The 19,281-nt window shown below is 44.2% G+C and overlaps 1 protein-coding gene across 1 annotated transcript in view; it reads right to left on the bottom strand.

Annotated features, from left to right (window-relative positions):
• The window catches only part of KIF5B (kinesin family member 5B), a 58,575-nt gene extending 46,134 nt beyond the window's left edge, over positions 1–12,441 (bottom strand). Inside the window, exon 1 of the mRNA XM_083188871.1 lies at positions 12,086–12,441. Within this exon, the coding sequence (XP_083044997.1) occupies positions 12,086–12,211 (126 nt within the window). The 5' untranslated portion in view covers positions 12,212–12,441. The remainder of the gene's footprint in view (positions 1–12,085) is intronic.
• Positions 12,442–19,281: the final 6,840 nt, after the last annotated feature.

Genomic DNA, 19,281 nt, shown 5'->3' with positions numbered 1-19,281 from the left:
ATACCTGGCAGGCAGCAGCGCTGTCAGCAGGAGGGAGTCAGATGTCTAGGGAAGGACATCATTGTACTGACTGACTCCTAGACCTAGTCAGTCAGTATTTATCAGGAGGGCTGCACTGCAATTGGTTGGAGCTGATTGGCAGTGCAGTCCCATTGGAGAAACCAGATGGCCGCCGCCTAGGGGCGGCGACAGTTCCCAGCCTGCAGGAAGCATGTGCAGCATACTCTAGGCTGTGTGTCCAGCAAGGCCCAAACAGGCACAGAGCATCATGGAGCCTCAGGCCCCACGCCGAGCAGTACCCGCATGTCACCAGCGCGCACGTCACCACTGTCACCAGCAGGTGACAGCGAGGCCACATAGCAAAACTAATGCAAAGCATCCTGGGATGTGTAGTTCATTAACATCTGGAGGGCCGGTGTTGCCCAGCCCTGCACTAGGGCGTGGTGTGAGAATAAAATAGTGTGCCGAGCTGACATGTCTGACACATAGTGAGCGAGGGGATGCAGTGCACTTTAAACTGTGTCCATGTTGACTGTGTTGCCATTCAGGTAAAAAAACTGTAAAAAAACCCATGTCGACTTTTTGACTGTCGACCTAGACATTGTCGAACTAACGACCTTTCGACCTAGACCCATGTTGACATAATGACTGCCGACCATCATGCTGTAGACCAAATGATCCCAACCCGTCCAAAAAATACTCCAACCCAATAATATATTACATTGTATAAGATAGTAACTGCACAGTTTTGATTAGCCAATCTTTGTGGTTGAGTAGTGGGCGCCTGCAAGCTAAACCTATGTTTTGTGGTACCCAAAATAAAGCACTGCTCCTCTCGCTGTAACAAAGCAGTGTTTCATTATACTGCTCATTATTACATGTGTTAAAATAGTTTCCACAAGGTCATAAATAACTATTCCAAATACGTAAGAACGCTGAACTGTAAGGAGGCTATTCAATTGGTTTTACATGCTCAATTTCACATCTGAAGTTGTGGATGATCGGGGGACAAAATGCAATAGTCTCTATTCTGCACTGATTGCACAGACAAGGCCAGGTTTGGTCACATAATCCAGCCTTGAAAGGTGGTAAAAGGTTTTGGAATATTTGTATTGAAAGCTGGGCGCACATTAGACACAACAAATAATATGATGTCATCATGATTTCTCCTGGATTCCCTGACAAATGATAGCTTTTGTGGAACCATGAAAGATTTGACAAGGAAAATATATCTTTAAAGATCTCATCAGTAACCATACCCAGGAGTATAGCCGTTGACGATTTAGTCAGGATTGAGCTGCATGTAGAAACATGGGTGTCGCCAACAGTTGTGCGCATCATTAACTATATAGTGCGAACATACTAGATAATATGCACAAATATATAGATGGTCGTTCTAGTGCATATCGTTTTATATATCATCTAATATATCGTCTATTAAGCCATCGAAAAAGATTTTATACATTGTTTTTATTACAAAACCGCATGTTGCATATTTAGTTTTACCATACAAATTTTGTTAGCTGAACCCATAACTTTGTTCTATTGCCCTGGGCTTTGTTGCGGTAATCTAGTTCCCCGTCGTTAAGTGTAGGACACAATGCAGTTACCACACAGTACACCAGGGAGGGGTGACCTTTGGCCCTCCAGATGTTGTTACACTACACATCCCAGAATGCGCTGCAATGGTTTTAGCATGGCCAAATAGCAAAACTGTAGCAGGGCATGCTAGGTGTTGTAGTTCAACAACAGCTGGAGGGCCGAATGTTCCCCATCACTGCAGTACACCAAAAACTAATCAACGTGGATTTCAGAAATCAGAATTATTGGGGTTACATCGTGAGTGAGTGAATAGTTCTGGGCAGTTAACCTGGGAGCTATATTCTCGCAGTGGCAACTGAATTGTTGCAATAGAGTTTGGTAAACTACTGCCTCAATTGTTTATCTTGCCAATTGCGCACCTAATCCTGAGTTGCAAGTGACTGTAGATCGCAGGGCATAATTGTTTTAAAAATGATGCACTTTTTGCATAAAACCCAACCAAAGTGTAGAGGACAATGAGTAAAGTGCTGTTTGGGTGCCGTCGGGTCACTTTTCCCTCATTTCAGCTCACCTCTGTCGGCACCGGTAGCTGGTGTATTGCTCTATCAGGCACCTTATAGTGGCTACCAGCACAATCAACAATTGAATTCCCCCTTACAGGGTCTCTAAACTGAACTTTACAAAAATAGCATTTAGCCCCACATTTATCAGAAAGGATGACATTGAAGGTTGCCAACCACCAATCAATAACTAAAGCCTAACTGTCATGATCCAGCCAGGATGAAGAGAATACCATCTGTTTATCATATAGCCCTCTTTGCTAGCTGACATGGGATGTCAGGATTCTAGTACAGACCTTGACCAGTGGTTCCTGAAGTCTGTCCTCTGCGCGCCCTTTCAGTCCAGGTTTCAATATTGATGCTTGGGTTCAGTTGACTGTGTAAGCAATATGAATGTGCTAGTAATTATCGGTGCTTGAGCAACAGTGACTTAAGAATGGATTTCCTTCAAATCTTGACTGTTCTTGTGTTTTAAGTCAAGTTTGGGAACCACTGCCTCCATGTACAGGTAGATAAGACATACCTTGGTGGCCCAGAACATCTTCACATTGGACATGTGAGATTATTCTGAAGGCTATGTATGTATGTATGTATGTATGTATGTATGTATGTATGTATGTATGTATGTATGTATGTGTATATATATATATATATATATATATATATATATATATATATATATATATATATATATATATATATATATATATATATACATATACATATACACACACACATACACCACACACGTAAAAAAATCAATATTATTTATTTTTGCTGTAGATGACCCACTTCTATTCCTTTCAAACAGGTGAGAGCTTGACACTAGTAGTCATTTATTCATGACCTAATATGTTTAACTACCTTAATGTTGTTGACTATCATTTGTCTCACTTGGGATAAATAAATGCAAACCTTAGCGAAGATTCTTCACTTTAATATTAAGCAAGTCAATCTAATGTAAAAATTCTACATTTTTCTAAACCACTGCAAACAGGACAGCTTCACATAGGTAACTCAGAAAGTTAACGTAGCAAATTCTTAGCTTTCTATGGGGCACTGTTGACATCAGGCTTAGGTGAAAGGTCCGTACTTTCAAATGAAATGCCAGGCCATCAAAGTACTTTTGACCTTGAAACTTGGCCCACTTAATTGTATGAACTATAATATGAACTATAATTAGGAAGGGAAAGGACTATTATCCTCAATTATATGGGGTACACTGCAGACCTGTTGGAAGTACTTGAAAATAAATATTGGTAATGGCAGAAGGAGGAAAAAGTCTCCTGATGTTGGAAGAAGTCTCCAGTTGCATCAATTCCGGTTCGATCTGCAGCGTCAGTGTTACCGGACCAGCAATCCACTGGGAGCTACCCACGCTGCCCTCAGACATCAGCAATCGTGTGTATGTATTTTTTTTTATTTTATTTTTGCTATGTAATGCTCCAAACAATCAGCAATTACAAAAAGGAAAACAAATGCTGACTAGGTGACCACGTCATATGTGTTTCAGTTGTATTACACAGACTCGCTTAGTCAGGATTTAGTAGACAAAATCACATTCTAACTTAGACACACCCTCACACTAACTAAGAGACACACCCTTACCTTAGCAGAAATACCATAATCAAAAAGGTATTATAGACATACTATCCTGTCCTTCCATACACACGCTAATAATTGCCATTAGTAGAAAACCTTGCCCCTTAAAATAGCACCAAGCAATTCTACGGCTGAGTCACTTACAGATATATCTAGTAGACCTGGAGCATGTAGAAAATAAAGAGATGTGGAGCCAATATACAATTAGGCTACATAAAGGACAGAGGAAAAGTGATCAGATATGAAAGATAACAAGACATCACTGAAAAATATCAGCAAAGTCTATACTTCATAGCTTCTAAAACCTGTCCGTGGTAGCATTTCTGCTTAATAAAAAGGAATTCCAACATATTTACAAAATATCTGCCACAGTATGCAGTTGAAAATGGATAGGCAGGAGGTTATGTACATATAAATATAGTGAACAAAGAATATACGGTTCTTCCTGTAATGAGCGGCTTCTACAGAACTCACGACAATCACAGAGTACTACAAGTAGAGAACTAAAGCTGGGTACGCTGCATGACATTACCGATTATGCAGAGTCTCGATGGGTTGGAACAATAAAATCAGAACGTTGCCCAGTGTATATGCACTGTCGCTTGGGCAATCTGCTTTAGCCATGTTTTCTCTTGTGTATCACATGTAGGGAAGCCAATCCCGGAGCATTTTTTCAATCCGGGATCCCGGGATTGGCTTCCTAAATTTAAAAACCCACCGCGGCCGCCCCACATATTTACTTACATGTGGGGTGGGGTGCGGCCGGGTATGTGGGTGGGCAGCCGGCCGGGTGTCTGTGGAGCCGGGCGTGTTGGCGGGCGTCAGGGGATCCGGTGGGTGGATGGGCAGGGAGCCGGCCTGGAGGGTGGGCAGGGAGCCGGCCTGGAGGGTGGGCAGGGAGCCGGCCTGGAGGGTGGGTGGGTAGCGGCTAGGGGGGCGGGCAGCGAGCCGGGGGGTGTGGGGGCGGGCTTCTGGGGACCCAGCCGGGTTGGTGGGCGGGGGCGAACGCATGCTGCACAGAGCCACACTGGCTCTGTGCAGCTGCTTGGCCTGCGCAGCGTGACCTCTGTACTCGTCACGCTGTGCAGGGATGCACTGCCGAAAAAGGGAGAAGCTGGGCAGCGCCTGAGCACACGCTCAGACGCTGGCCGGCATTAGACTGCGCATGCGCAGTCTAATCCCGAAATCCCGGGATTGGAAACTCCAATCCCGGGATTGAAATCCTGGCGTTTTAGGGGCCAAATCCCGGGATCCCGCCGATCCCGGGATTGGCCACCCTAATCACATGTCATTTTACCATCCATCCAGGCTTGTTTTATTGGGACGGTATTCTTTTTTACTCCATTCTGCAGACATGTTACCGCTTTAAACACTGACTATTAATATAGGATTCAGTTGTGTATTGGAATAGCTTTTAGGCATTTTCTTTTCTTCAGTTGTCTGCTTGTTTCACAAATACTACAAGCCACTAGCAAAGGACAGACATATTTCAGTGGTTCTTAAGATGGGTGTTGTGGCACCCTGTGATGCCTGGGGGAACTAATTGGGTGTGACCTGGGTGGATTGTCCAGGACCAATTCAGATAATTATTGTCAATGCAAGAGGATATTTTGGTCGCTTCTAGTCATAAAATGTGTGGACAAACAGAAGCAAATCTGTTCCCTCACCATATAACACTAAGGATGACATAATAAGCACAAACTTATTTTGTTTCTCTCTCTTGCAATTTTTCTGTAACAAACTCTTAGCCCAGGAGTATTGTGAAAAAAAATTCTGATACTTGAGGGTTCCATCTTTCAAAAGCATTTGAGAACAACTGGTATACTCCACAGTACGTACTCTTGAGAAACAGGTGCATGGTCATATCTTTTTCAGACGCCATTGAAGAAACAATTACATGGGGAAAAAAAACCAAGCAATTAACAGAGGCAGCCTTAATAAGACACAGGGGTGTTTATTGTTGATTGTGGGTCAGTAACTGAATATAGATCAGATATTTTACCAGAACAGACCACGCATGCAACTTCACCACCACCATATAGAATTTCAGCAATTATAGCATGTCACTTTCTGGCAGAAAGGAGCCTGAATGATCTCGGAAATCACCCATACATTTTCTGTGCACCCCTATGTGGCTGCTGGGAAAAATGCACAATATAGGGGTAAATTATGGTACCACTGCCAGCATACACACGCTGCATCCAGGATATATTGCTTGCATCACCATTATGTTGCATTTAATTAAATCGCCCAAAAAATTGCCATTATATTAATTTCCTCTTCAAACATATAGCAAGAACTGTATGTGGTAGACATTAAAGTGATTATTTTCTATTAAGGACCTGGACTTTGTAAACTATGGAATCATGAGATAAAGATTCTGTTATACCCCTTTCACATTGCCAAAGTAACCCAGGTAATTGCAGATTTGCTGAAATACGGTGTGAAAGCACCACACCTAGTAACCCGGGTTGACCAACCCAAGCAATCCAACTGGTTATAAGAAGGGTTAAACCCTTATACATAGGGCAATGTAGGTTTAATGTGAAGGCACCGGGATAAAGATACCGGGTGTGACCCGGTATAGCGATGTGAAAGAGGTATTCTTCATCTGACAGGTAGAAAATTTTAAATGATACCAACTCTTTTATGCTCAGGAAATTGTAATATTAAACAGCCCAAAGACAACAAATGTAGCACAAGCACTTTGCCATATTTGGTTAAGTAAAAATCTGTGTATAGAACACTGGTTACCTACTCCAATCCACAGAGGTCCCTAAAACCACATGTTTCCCAGATCTAGCAGCAGCTATTGCAGGTGCACTCCTTATGCTGGCCACACATCAGACCAACTTTCCTCCAACTAGTTGCTAAGATGGAATAAAAAATATGGTACCGTACGGGAACAAAGGACAATCAGAAATGTGCTCACAAACACAGGAAAATGGACAAAAACTTTTAGTCAAATTGTTTAAATACATTGTCTGAGCGACAGTTTTTGTCCTTTTCCAGATTTTGGGAGCAAATTTCTGAAGTAAATATTATATTTGCTCCCATCCAGTGCCATATTTTCATTCCATCCAAGCAACTAGTTGGAAGAAAGTCAGTCTGATGTGTGGTCAAAGTTAGTAGTGGCCGACACGTTTAGAAGAGCGATACTGTGAAGTCCTGTAAACTACTGTATGCATTGTTGGCGATCCCTGAGAATGACGTTGGGCAAGCATTGGTTCCAATTCTGGTACTAAGCAGATTTCTGCTGTAGGTGGATACAAAATTGATGTTCAGCAAGTTCACAGAGGGACTTGCAGACCAAATGCACAATGTAGGTAGCCAACAGCTTTCACAGGGACCTACTGTACATATTCTGTATCTAGTAGTTCTGTGCTTATAGCTAGCCCAAAGCAGGTATAGCTTGATGGCATCACCTTACGCCATTACAAGTAGCTCTTTCCCATATAAAACAGATGCATTTTTTCATCTATGAAATATTTCATTTCACTCCATATTTGACACAAGTTACTTACTTGAACAAAGCAAAAAGTGTTTAACAAGACATAACAATTAAATAAGCATAGTAGCAACAAGGTTACATGCATCTTGTTTATAAAACTCTTCATTATAAAATGGACCTATAAAGCTGCATGACAAATCCGCATAAAAACCCCTTAATATGCTATGAGCTATGCCATATCAAAGCACATCACACCTAAACATCAAAAACAGAATGCTTGAAAACAGTTATGCTGCTTTCCCACTGCAGACCAGTTTTAAGTTACAGGTAATCTTAAACGGTATTTAGCATTCCCACTGCAGCAGATTACAGTTTTAAATGCCATTTAAGTACCATTCCCATTGCAGGTAAAAAATTTTAGCTCTTCAAAACATTTTTACAGCACAAATGAGTGCCTGTGACCTTAATGGGCTTTTTAGGGTTGTGGGGAGTGTCACAACACAGGCAACAACCAATCGCTTGAATTGTAGCCTGTTTACATTAAGGGGGGTATTCAATGTCTGTCGAGCTCCTTATTTTTGTCGAGCTTTGTTGTTTTCTCGACAAGAGGTTGGTTATTTATGAGGTCGCCTATTCATTGTCTAGTTTTCTCGACTTGTCGAGCAGAGCTCGCCTGATTTGGTTTTCGGGTTTGCTCGACTGTCGAGTTGAACATAACTCGACTTGTCGAGTTATTTTGGGTAAAATCTGTCGAGATAATTCCTGCAGCCTATTCAATGTCAAAGAATTCACCTGACCTCGACTGTTTGAAATCACTCTTCCCTCAAATTTAACTCGACAATTATTTCTGTCGTGACAAGGGAGTTTCTCTTGTTGCATGTTCATAAATTGTGTTAAATGTATATGCATTATTGTACTAATGTTTGTAGTGCTTATCTTGACTTCTGTCTTTGTGATATTTTGCTAAATATTCCTCTTTTGATTAACTTTACATTTGCTGCATGTTTATATGGTATGCTTTAACCCATTATTCCATTGTCAGCATCAGTTTTCAGCTTGTATTATTACACATTTGTTTAAATGATTCCATTTGGCATATTAGAAGTATTATTTATTTCTGCTCAACTTTCATGTTCACTGTTCTGCATTTTGCCCATTGAAAGTCTTCTGTATACATGTCTATTTATGTCTACTTCTGGTTTAATCAAACACCTATGTTTAGGTCCCTTGTATCCATGCTGGGGCAGAATTACTCAGGATACAATGTTTGTTTGTTGCCATTCTTTTGTTTACTTCTACAATGCAATGCATTGCAATTTACCTCAGAGCTCTCATTCCTGTACTGAGACTTCAGGGAGATACCAGCATTGTGCAGTCTGCTGATTTGGAAATGGTTTTTATTTTTTTTTTATTTTTAACAAGATATCTACTTTTATATAATTGACTATAAAAATGAAGCCTATCTCAATTGCCATTTTCCTCTTTAGGGGAGAACTCGACTTGTCGAGCAGATGAGAACTCGACTTGTCGAGCTAAATTTTCAGTTAGCAAAATGAGAAAAACAAATGCTCGACAATTCGGACTGTTACTGGTGGGATTGAAATTACAATTTGAATAGGCGAGAACTCGACTTGTCGAGCTAAATATTCATGTCGAGCAAAACGAGAAAAACAAATGCTCGACAATTCGGACTGTCACTGGTGGGATTGAATACCCCCCTAAGAATACCGTTTAAGATGCATTCCCATTGCCTCTTAAACGGTAGATTACCGTTTAAAACACTGCTTTGAAAACGGGTTGAAATACCGTTTAACTTTAAACGGTATTTCAACTCTGGCGCTTTCCCACTGCTTAAACAGTATTTTGCCCTAAAAAATCTGCAATATACCGTTTTAAGGCTGCAGTGGGAAAGGGGCATTACTTGTTCCCATAGGTTACAGGCAAACCTTTATGAGCTCATAATTTCCCCAGCTGGTTCAGGGTGAAATAAACTATTTTACCCCAAAGGAACCAAAGCCCCATCTTGTAATATTACTCCTCAACTTGAAGGGATATGGACTGGAGAACTCTTTAGGGAGGAGAAGGAAAATATTCTCCAATGTCCCAGTAAAGCTGGGGTAGCCAACTCCAGTCCAGAGCTACCATCTGTGGATCTTTTAAAATGTGTCAGTGAGTAATGAGTGCACCTTTGCTGCAGCTAGGTTGTCTGGAAAATGTGAACTATTGGTAGCTCTCAAGAACTGGAGTTGGCTACCACTGCAGTAAAGGAATGGGATAAAATTATAGTGCTTGGGAAAAACCTGTCTGGAACTGATATCGAATTTAAAAAAAAAAAACATCAGCATGTACTGACTGGACCCTTTAAATCTGGGGTAGCCAACTTCAGTCCTCGAGCGCTACCAACAGTGCATGTTCAGGTCTCCTCACAGAATCACAAGTGAAGTAATTAGTTCCACCTGTGGATCTTTTAAAATGTGTCAGTCAGTAATGAGTGCACCTGTGTATCTGTGAGGTGAGATAGAAACTGAACTGTTGGTAGCTCTCGAGGATAGGAGTTGGCTACCACTGCTTTAAATCAATCAGATCTATTCAAGCATGGCATGGCACAGGAGGTAAACATAAGTGGTAGGCATATACCCATGCAGTGCACATACCACATATCAAACACAATGTAACATTACAGTAAATATCAGTATAAAATAATCAGTGAGAAAGGGGGGGGGGGGGGGCACACACATACACGCGGTCATAGTCAGGCATCAAAATAAAGTTTAGCTATATAAAAATACAGCTTTACATAGATAATGCTTGTTCTGAAGTAGCCAGAAGTGCCGAGTAACCACAAACATCCTCAGATGCAGTTCTTTAAGTTACAGCCACAGTCAGCTCTAGAATTACTTCCAGACGCTAAGCACAGTATAAAGCCTCTTAGAACACAGGCTACAAGAATAATCAAGATGAGAGAGATGACTAACAGAGAAACACACCCAGATATTATAGCTCACCAGCTTTCAGAACTGTGCAGTGGAAATAAAGAGGGATCATAAAATCCCATGGGTGACAGTTCCTATTCACTGAATTAACAATGAAGTAATGAAGACATGTAACAGGTTTGCCCGCACAACATGAAATTTTTCATTAATGTTAAAAGGATTGTATATTTACTGTGTAGTAAACAAGGTTATTAAGTTCCCACAACCAATGCTTCTGCATTCAACATTTAAGCTTTGGGAATCTACTTTACTCCATCTATCAATAACGCTCTCACACGTGATACCATACAATATGGTGTTCTGAATAAGAACACACAATTCATTAAAAGACTATTGTCTCCCTGCCTTTTCCAGATCAATCACTGGGTCTGATTCAGGTAAGGATGCAACGGATGATATTTATCATTTATCAAATAGAGCCATTGTTGTCCATTATGCAGCAATTAATTTGCAATGCCTCTCACACAATTTGAGTGATAGCCTGCATTTGGTAGAGGCAAGTCATACTTAGGTGGGTCAGGATCATTGAAACACTTTCATAAGCCTACATAAATGAGTCTACCAAGCAGCATTAGAGTTGTCCACGTGTTAAATGACCCAAAGAGTTTGAGACGGGTCAGACTTCAGCTGTGTACACAGTATACAATTTGCATTAACGATATGAGCAGTAACGATATCATTGTGCATGTCGTACAGTGTTTACCCACTATATGGTTTACGATAAACATCTGACAATATAGTCAGTGAATGCATGTTCGATGGTGCTTCTGGTGACATCGCTGAACCATATCATTGAGGTCCAGAAGTATCAAGCTTCAAAAAAGTGATAAAGTGGGGAGTGATAATCAATCAGTTCCTACCTGTCATTTGTCAAACCAAGCCTGTAACATGGTAGTTAGGAGCTGATTGGCTGGCTGTTTACCACTCTCCACTATATGACTTTCTGAAGTTGGTTACATCTAGCCCACATAATGTGATTTAGTGAGGTACCGCCAAGATCATTAATGATATTTGTGGTACAGCTCTACAGCTTCCTGATGTATGTTGATGTTACCGATGTCGATGTGTCAGCTACACAGGCATTACCATACCGTAGCAGTTGAAAAAAAAAAAGTAGAAAATGGACCTATTAAAGACGGTCAGTTAAACCTGAACATGGATTTCTTGTAGTCTGGATTGATGCATATAAAAAGGTCCATACACACAGGGCGATTTTGCAGAGCGTGTATGGACTGGGGGGGAGCCGCTCAGTGCCTACACACTTTCAGTCAGAGTATTTATTCTTAAAAGGTGGCCCATATTATTTACAATGAATTTGCTGTTGCAAATCATAGCAGCAGTTACGGTAGCCAGAATTCACACTAAAGTGCTTGTTTCCCCATAAGGCAGCGAGCAATTTTGACTGAAATTAGGCTGAAACCAGCCTGCCAAATGAGCAAAACCAGGTGCTGGTATTTAAACGCCATGGCAAAAGTACCTCAAACCCTTTACGATTAAAAGGATTGACCCCTTAATGTAAATTTCTTTGAAAACACGTAATGCTGCAAATTAATTCAAACTGACCCACAATATGGGTGGGGGCATCCAGTGGCAGCTATCATCAGCAGAGGTACCTTTCCCCCATATGAGACAATCACTGTCATTTAGTGGGGGGGGGGGCAATGTGGGGAGGGGACTGGGGTCAAAATAAATAAACAAAGTGGAAACAAGACATTGGAGGCATCTGAGGCACGTTCTAGTGATGTCACACTTCTTACAAAATAACCCATACAAACAGCAAAGCAAGGAAAGGGCAGCAATCACTCTGAGGCCTCCTCAGTACGGGTGGATGGGTGCACCAGAATTGTAGGGGCCACACTGACCCCTGTCCTGAAAGGGAGGGGGGCAGGGAGCCGCAGGGTGGGGGAGCGTAGCGCAGGCGCTGCCTGGGTACTGACCGTGATGATCACCGTGTCCTCCCCTTGGAACTTAGCCACGTACTTGTCTCCCCGCACAACCTCGGAGTCGTTGAGAGGCCTGAAGCGGCACATCACTTTGATGCTGCACTCCGCCGGGTCGGCCATCTTGTCGGCTTTCTCCCCCGCCTCAGGCCTGGGAGGAGGTGTGTGTATAAGGGGCTGGCGGCGGCCGGGTGCTGTGTGTTGCAGTCAGTGAACTGGATCCGCCACCAGACTCCAGCCCCCGTCTGTGCGCCGCCAAGCTCAGTGGGCGGAGGGTTGAGGTTCACTTCCCATTCAATATGGCAGCCATGGCGGAGGCCGGTGGTGACGATCCCGGCTCCGCCCACACTGCCGGGCCGGCCATGGAGTGGCGATGACATAATGCTCGCCCACGCAGGGATCGCCCATACGCGTTGCACGTAAGCGCGGCTCTGCCTAGCGGGGGCGGAGAGCGAGTGTGAGACAGTGAGATACTAGAGGAAAAACAGTCACTGTCTGATACATAAATCGAAGGTTCCAGTGTCAAGTATCAGCACCCGCAGCGGCCATCTTTCCGAAGACCAAATCTCTATACTAGCGGTACGCATAGATCTACGGCAACATGTCTCCTGTTAGAGGGAGGAAAGAGGTTATACCTTTATCGTGGCGTGAGAAGCGGTTTAAATAACCAATGAATAAAGGTGATTATTCTGATTCACTCGGAAAGGCACAATCACTATCTAATGGACAAATCCATATGCACTGCAGGTGGGGCTGATGTAACATGTGCAGAGAGAGTTATATTTATGTGTTTTATTGTTTCTGTGCAGGGTAAATACTGGCTGCTTTATTTTTACACTGCAATATAAATATCAGTTTGAAGTACACCCCCATACCTCCCAACTGTCACGATTCCGTCGGGACAGTCCCGATTTTCGGGTCCTGTCCCGACGTCCCACACGCGGCAGGCATTGTCCCGCTGCGGGGGGGTGGCAGTTGGGAGACCCCCCAATGTAGTAGAATAGACGCTGTGCGCTTGCGCACAGCGTCTATTCTCGTATGAAAATGAGGTCGCGGCTAATTAGCATAAGCCGCGCCCTCATTTGCATACGCCACGCCCCTTTTCGGGCGCGAAGCCGCGCGAGTGTCTCTATTTCTTAACATGAAAAGTTGGGAGGTATGCACCCCCACCCAAATCTAACTCTCTCTGCACTTGTTACATCAGCCCCACCTGCAGTGCACATGGTTTTGTCCATTAGAGAGTGATTGTGCCTTTCCGAGTGAATCAGAATAACCCCCAAAGGGTACACATGTAGCTCTCTCCTTGTATACCATACTTACCAACTTTTGAGCTGCCCTCCAGGAGAGGGCAGCCAGCTCTGTTTGAGAGGGGGGCGGGGCCATCCCTGGGAGTGAAAACGGTGGGGCGGGGCCACATACACGCTGTCCTGTTGGGGGGGCATGCCTACAGCGTCGCGTCATTTTAGCCCCGACCCCCGCCGTGCAATGACAGTATTTCAGGCATTGCACTGCGGGGGAGGGGGGGGCTAAAATGGTGCAATTGCGGCATTTTACCAGTGGACACCCCCCCGCCTAGGGACAGATAGCGGGAGATGGGGGGATATTCGGGAGGGTTGTCACCCTTTCCGGGGGGGGGGGGGGGGGGGGGGTAGGCAACCCTGTTTTATACAGAATGGAATTACAAAGCAGACAGGAGATTGGGGGCTAAACCAGGGTTGCCTACCTGACCCTCTCCTTCAGGGAGAAAATGCTCTGTTCCTGGACTTCTCTGGTAATGTATGATTGCCATCACCTGTGGTGAAACACCTTTACCTAGCTCCCCACAGGTGATGGCAATCATACATTACCAGGGAAGTCCAGGAAAAGAGCACTTTCTCCCGCATGGAGAGGGTCAGGTAGGAAACCCTGGGCTAAACCAAAGCAAGAGCTCAGAAACAGCACATTCCTCAGTGTCAATTTGCTAATCTAAAAGATAATGTGGTTATATTATGAAAGTGCTTTCGGTACTTGTGTATTATCACGGCGCCCGATTTCATCTAAATCGCATCCGATATCGCATCCGATTTATCGGCCGATTTTCTGCCGATTGTTTTTGGCCGATTTGATCTGCGATGCGATTTTGCGGCCTATTTTCGCCCGATTTTTTGCCGATTTTCGTCCATTTCCTGCTGATTTGCATGTTATTCCATCCTTGCACACCCCCAGGTACTATGCGATGGTATACGATGTGATTTTCGGGAAAATGCCCCTGATTGTACAATTAAATATCGCATAGCAACGCAAGTGGCATGCGAGGCGATGTGATTCGCAATGTTAAATGCACCCCCATTGTTAACGCCACCCCCACTATCAACGCCAACCCGAAGCGTGGCGAGCGGCGGCGGTACGCGTCCTCCGACCTTTTCATACCCCCACTATCCATGTCGGCGCGGAGTTGATTTTAGATAGTGTGGCGAGCGCAGCGAGCCACCGAGCCTGAAGCGTGGCAAGCCCCATGGATTACTTTACATGTATTCCGCGTCCCTTCGCGGGGCTCGCTGCGCTCGCCACACTTCGGGCTCGGTGGCTCGCTGCGCTCGCCACACTATCTAAAATCAACTCCACGCCGACGTGGATAGTGGGGGTATGAAAAAAAGGTCGGAGGACGCGTAACGCCGCCCCTCGCGGGCTCGCTACGCTCGCCACGCTTCAGGTTGGCGTTGATAGTGAGCGTGGCGTTTACAAAGGCGGTGCATTTAACATTGTAAGGGTGATTGTACAATAACAAATCGAATCGCTTCACATGCATCGCATGGCATGCATCATATGCCACTATATTGCATGTGATGCACTACGATGGAAATCGGGGGTGTGTAAGGTGTGCAATGATGGAACAGCATGCAAATCGTCCGGGAAAAAATTAAAAATCGGCCGCAAAATCGCATCCGATTTTTCCATGCGATTTGCAGTCGATTTTTGGCCGATTTCGTGGGCACCGTGATAATACACAAGTACCGTGCTTTCAATGCTTGTTCAATGCACCATTGGAGGGGCGTGTCCATCACCGCCTACTGGGCGTGTCCATCACCGCCTACTGGGCATAAATGCAAACTAAATAGAAGGTGACTTATTTATGTACAGTATATGCACTTCAGAATAAATCATCCCCCCCAACATACTAGAAACAGGGACAGTGCACACCAAAGGCGAGCTGCAAAAATCTAAACTGTAATGCCAAATTAAGCATAATGCCACACACTGTAATGCCCACCACAATCATTTACACTGCAAAACCAGTTTGATTTTGCTGTGTAAATGATTGCCGCTTTAAAAGAAAAACTGGAGATTTCTTACCAAATCTCTCACTTTCTGAATCTCTCATCCTATTAAATTTCACCCACAGTGTCCTTGTGTCTAGGAAACACTGCCATCTGTCGGCAGAAAGTGAAACTACATCTTTCTCTCACACACATGCACAAACACAGATGGCATACCCTCCAACTGTACCGTTTTAGCCGGTACAGTACCGTTTTTTAACGGTCTGTACCGGCTAAAATAAACTGTACCGATTGTACCGTTTTTTTTATATCAGCTCTGGCTGACTGGGGCACTCTGGGAGATGTAGTTGATTATACTGCCGACTGCTCGCCACACTTCGGGCTCGGTGGCTCGCTGCGCTCGCCACACTATCTAAAATCAACTCCACGCCGACGTGGATAGTGGGGGTATGAAAAGGTCGGAGGACGCGTACCGCCACCCCTCGCTGGCTCGCTACGCTCGCCACGCTTCAGGTTGGCGTTGATAGTGGGCGTGGCGTTAACAAAGGCGGTGCATTTAACATTGTAAGGGTGATTGTACAATAACAAATCGAATCGCTTCACATGCATCGCATGGCATGCATCATATGCCACTATATTGCATGTGATGCACTACGATGGAAATCGGGGGTGTGTAAGGTGTGCAATGATGGAACAGCATGCAAATCGGCCGGGAAAAAATTAAAAATCGGCCGCAAAATCGCATCCGATTTTTCCATGCGATTTGCAGCCGATTTTTGGCCGATTTCGTGGGCACCGTGATAATACACAAGTACCGTGCTTTCAATGCTTGTTCAATGCACCATTGGAGGGGCGTGTCCATCACCGCCTACTGGGCGTGTCCAGCACAGCCTACTGGGCATGTCCATCACCGCCTACTGGGCATAAATGCAAACTAAATAGAAGGTGACTTATTTATGTACAGTATATGCACTTCAGAATAAATCATCCCCCCCAACATACTAGAAACAGGGACAGTGCACACCAAAGGCGAGCTGCAAAAATCTAAACTGTAATGCCAAATTAAGCATAATGCCACACACTGTAATGCCCACCACAATCATTTACACTGCAAAACCAGTTTGATTTTGCTGTGTAAATGATTGCCGCTTTAAAAGAAAAACTGGAGATTTCTTACCAAATCTCTCACTTTCTGAATCTCTCATCCTATTAAATTTCACCCACAGTGTCCTTGTGTCTAGGAAACACTGCCATCTGTCGGCAGAAAGTGAAACTACATCTTTCTCTCACAAACATGCACAAACACAGATGGCATACCCTCCAACTGTACCGTTTTAGCCGGTACAGTACCGTTTTTTAACGGTCTGTACCGGCTAAAATAAACTGTACCGATTGTACCGTTTTTTTTATATTAGCTCTGGCTGACTGGGGCACTCTGGCAGATGTAGTTGATTATACTGCCGACTGCTCGCCACACTTCGGGCTCGGTGGCTCGCTGCGCTCGCCACACTATCTAAAATCAACTCCACGCCGACGTGGATAGTGGGGGTATGAAAAGGTCGGAGGACGCGTACCGCCGCCCCTCGCGGGCTCGCTACGCTCGCCACGCTTCAGGTTGGCGTTGATAGTGAGCGTGGCGTTTACAAAGGCGGTGCATTTAACATTGTAAGGGTGATTGTACAATAACAAATCGAATCGCTTCACATGCATCGCATGGCATGCATCATATGCCACTATATTGCATGTGATGCACTACGATGGAAATCGGGGGTGTGTAAGGTGTGCAATGATGGAACAGCATGCAAATCGGCCGGGAAAAAACTAAAAATTGGCCGCAAAATCGCATCCGATTTTTCCATGCGATTTGCAGCCGATTTTTGGCCGATTTCGTGGGCACCGTGATAATACACAAGTACCGTGCTTTCAATGCTTGTTCAATGCACCATTGGAGGGGCGTGTCCATCACCGCCTACTGGGCGTGTCCAGCACAGCCTACTGGGCATGTCCATCACCGCCTACTGGGCATAAATGCAAACTAAATAGAAGGTGACTTATTTATGTACAGTATATGCACTTCAGAATAAATCATCCCCCCCCAACATACTAGAAACAGGGACAGTGCACACCAAAGGCGAGCTGCAAAAATCTAAACTGTAATGCCAAATTAAGCATAATGCCACACACTGTAATGCCCACCACAATCATTTACACTGCAAAACCAGTTTGATTTTGCTGTGTAAATGATTGCCGCTTTAAAAGAAAAACTGGAGATTTCTTACCAAATCTCTCACTTTCTGAATCTCTCATCCTATTAAATTTCACCCACAGTGTCCTTGTGTCTAGGAAACACTGCCATCTGTCAGCAGAAAGTGAAACTACATCTTTCTCTCACACACATGCACAAACACAGATGGCATACCCTCCAACTGTACCGTTTTAGCCGGTACAGTACCGTTTTTTAACGGTCTGTACCGGCTAAAATAAACTGTACCGATTGTACCGTTTTTTTTATATCAGCTCTGGCTGACTGGGGCACTCTGGGAGATGTAGTTGATTATACTGCCGACTGCTCCCCAGTGAGCATGGAGGAGCAGCCAGCTGGGACTACATCTCCCAGGGTGCACGGCAGAGGGCTGTGTCAGGCTCAGCTCCCCCTGCTCAGGGAGAGACTGGGGATGTCTCGGCTGTGCAGAGACTACAAGTCCCGGCCGCTACAGCACAAGCCACCACCTCCACGTCACGAGGTAGGAACAGCCAACCCATTATTTATATTAAAATTGAACTCTTGATTAAATTGGCAATGTGGTTGAAAGTAAAATGGTCGAGGTCACGCCCCCTTTACCCATGGTCACGCCCCTCTATCAATGGCCACACCCCTGTACCGGTTTTTTAGTTGAGAATGTTGGAGGGTATGAGATGGTAGCGGACAAATAACCGGTATTTGCAAACGGGTAAAAAAAGCAGAGCCCTACACGGTTCAGAGCCGTTTTTTATGCAGTGTGAACGGTTCTGAACCAGTATATACTACTCAGGCAGTAGCTATGACAGCGCAGTGCATATGTAATGAGCCGCTCATTACATATGTGCATATGTAATGAGCGCAGTGCATATGTAATTAACCGCTCATAACATATGCACATATGTAATGAGCGGGTCATTCATATGCACTGCACTCATTACATATGTGCATATGTAATGAGAGGCTCATTACATATGCACTACGCTGCCTTATAGCTACTGTCTGTCCTGCTTTCACACTGCAATCCTACTTGAGACCTGGTATTTATGTGCACTGTGAAAAGTGTTTAAAATGGTAATATATCGTTTTAAATACCGTTTCAAAATACCCGGTGCCAAATGTAATAGGGTGAGAGTTTCAGAAAGTGAGAGATTTTGGGAGAGTTTTCCCATGTTTTTAAAAGCAGCAATCAATTACATGGCAAAATCAAACTGGTTTTGCAGTGTAATTGATTGCTGCTTTAAAAAACATGGGAAAACTCTCCTAAAATCTCTCACTTTCTGAAACTCTCACCCTATTACATTTGGCCCCCGGTCTCAAACATTTAGGCAATGTGAAAGCAGCATAATATTTGAATATGTTTATATGTCTGTATAAGCATTAAGATAAAGCTGTTTTTGTAGACATGATTGTTTTTAAAGTTAAATGTCATTTGCGTACTTTTTGTTTGCACAGGTCACCATGGCAACTATCTGCCCGGCCCGGGGACTGAGCTGGTGAGCGCTGGAGGCCTGATGACGTCATTAGTGAGGGACCCCGAACTGGACGGACGGGGAGCGTGGCGGCCTGGGAGCACGGTGATGGTGAGGTGATGGAGAAGTGATTTAAGTAAGTCAATGTTTGTATGTTTGCGTGAGCCTGATGAAAAGCTAGTACAGCTTGAAATGTTGCTACCTGATGACTTGTTATTCTGGTTT

The sequence above is a fragment of the Crinia signifera genome, chromosome 5, assembly GCF_055691185.1.
Source record: "Crinia signifera chromosome 5, ASM5569118v1, whole genome shotgun sequence".
Classification (NCBI taxonomy): domain Eukaryota; kingdom Metazoa; phylum Chordata; class Amphibia; order Anura; family Myobatrachidae; genus Crinia; species Crinia signifera.
The sequence above is the reverse complement of the archived record's forward strand: the minus strand, read 5'-3'. Positions and strand labels throughout refer to the sequence as shown.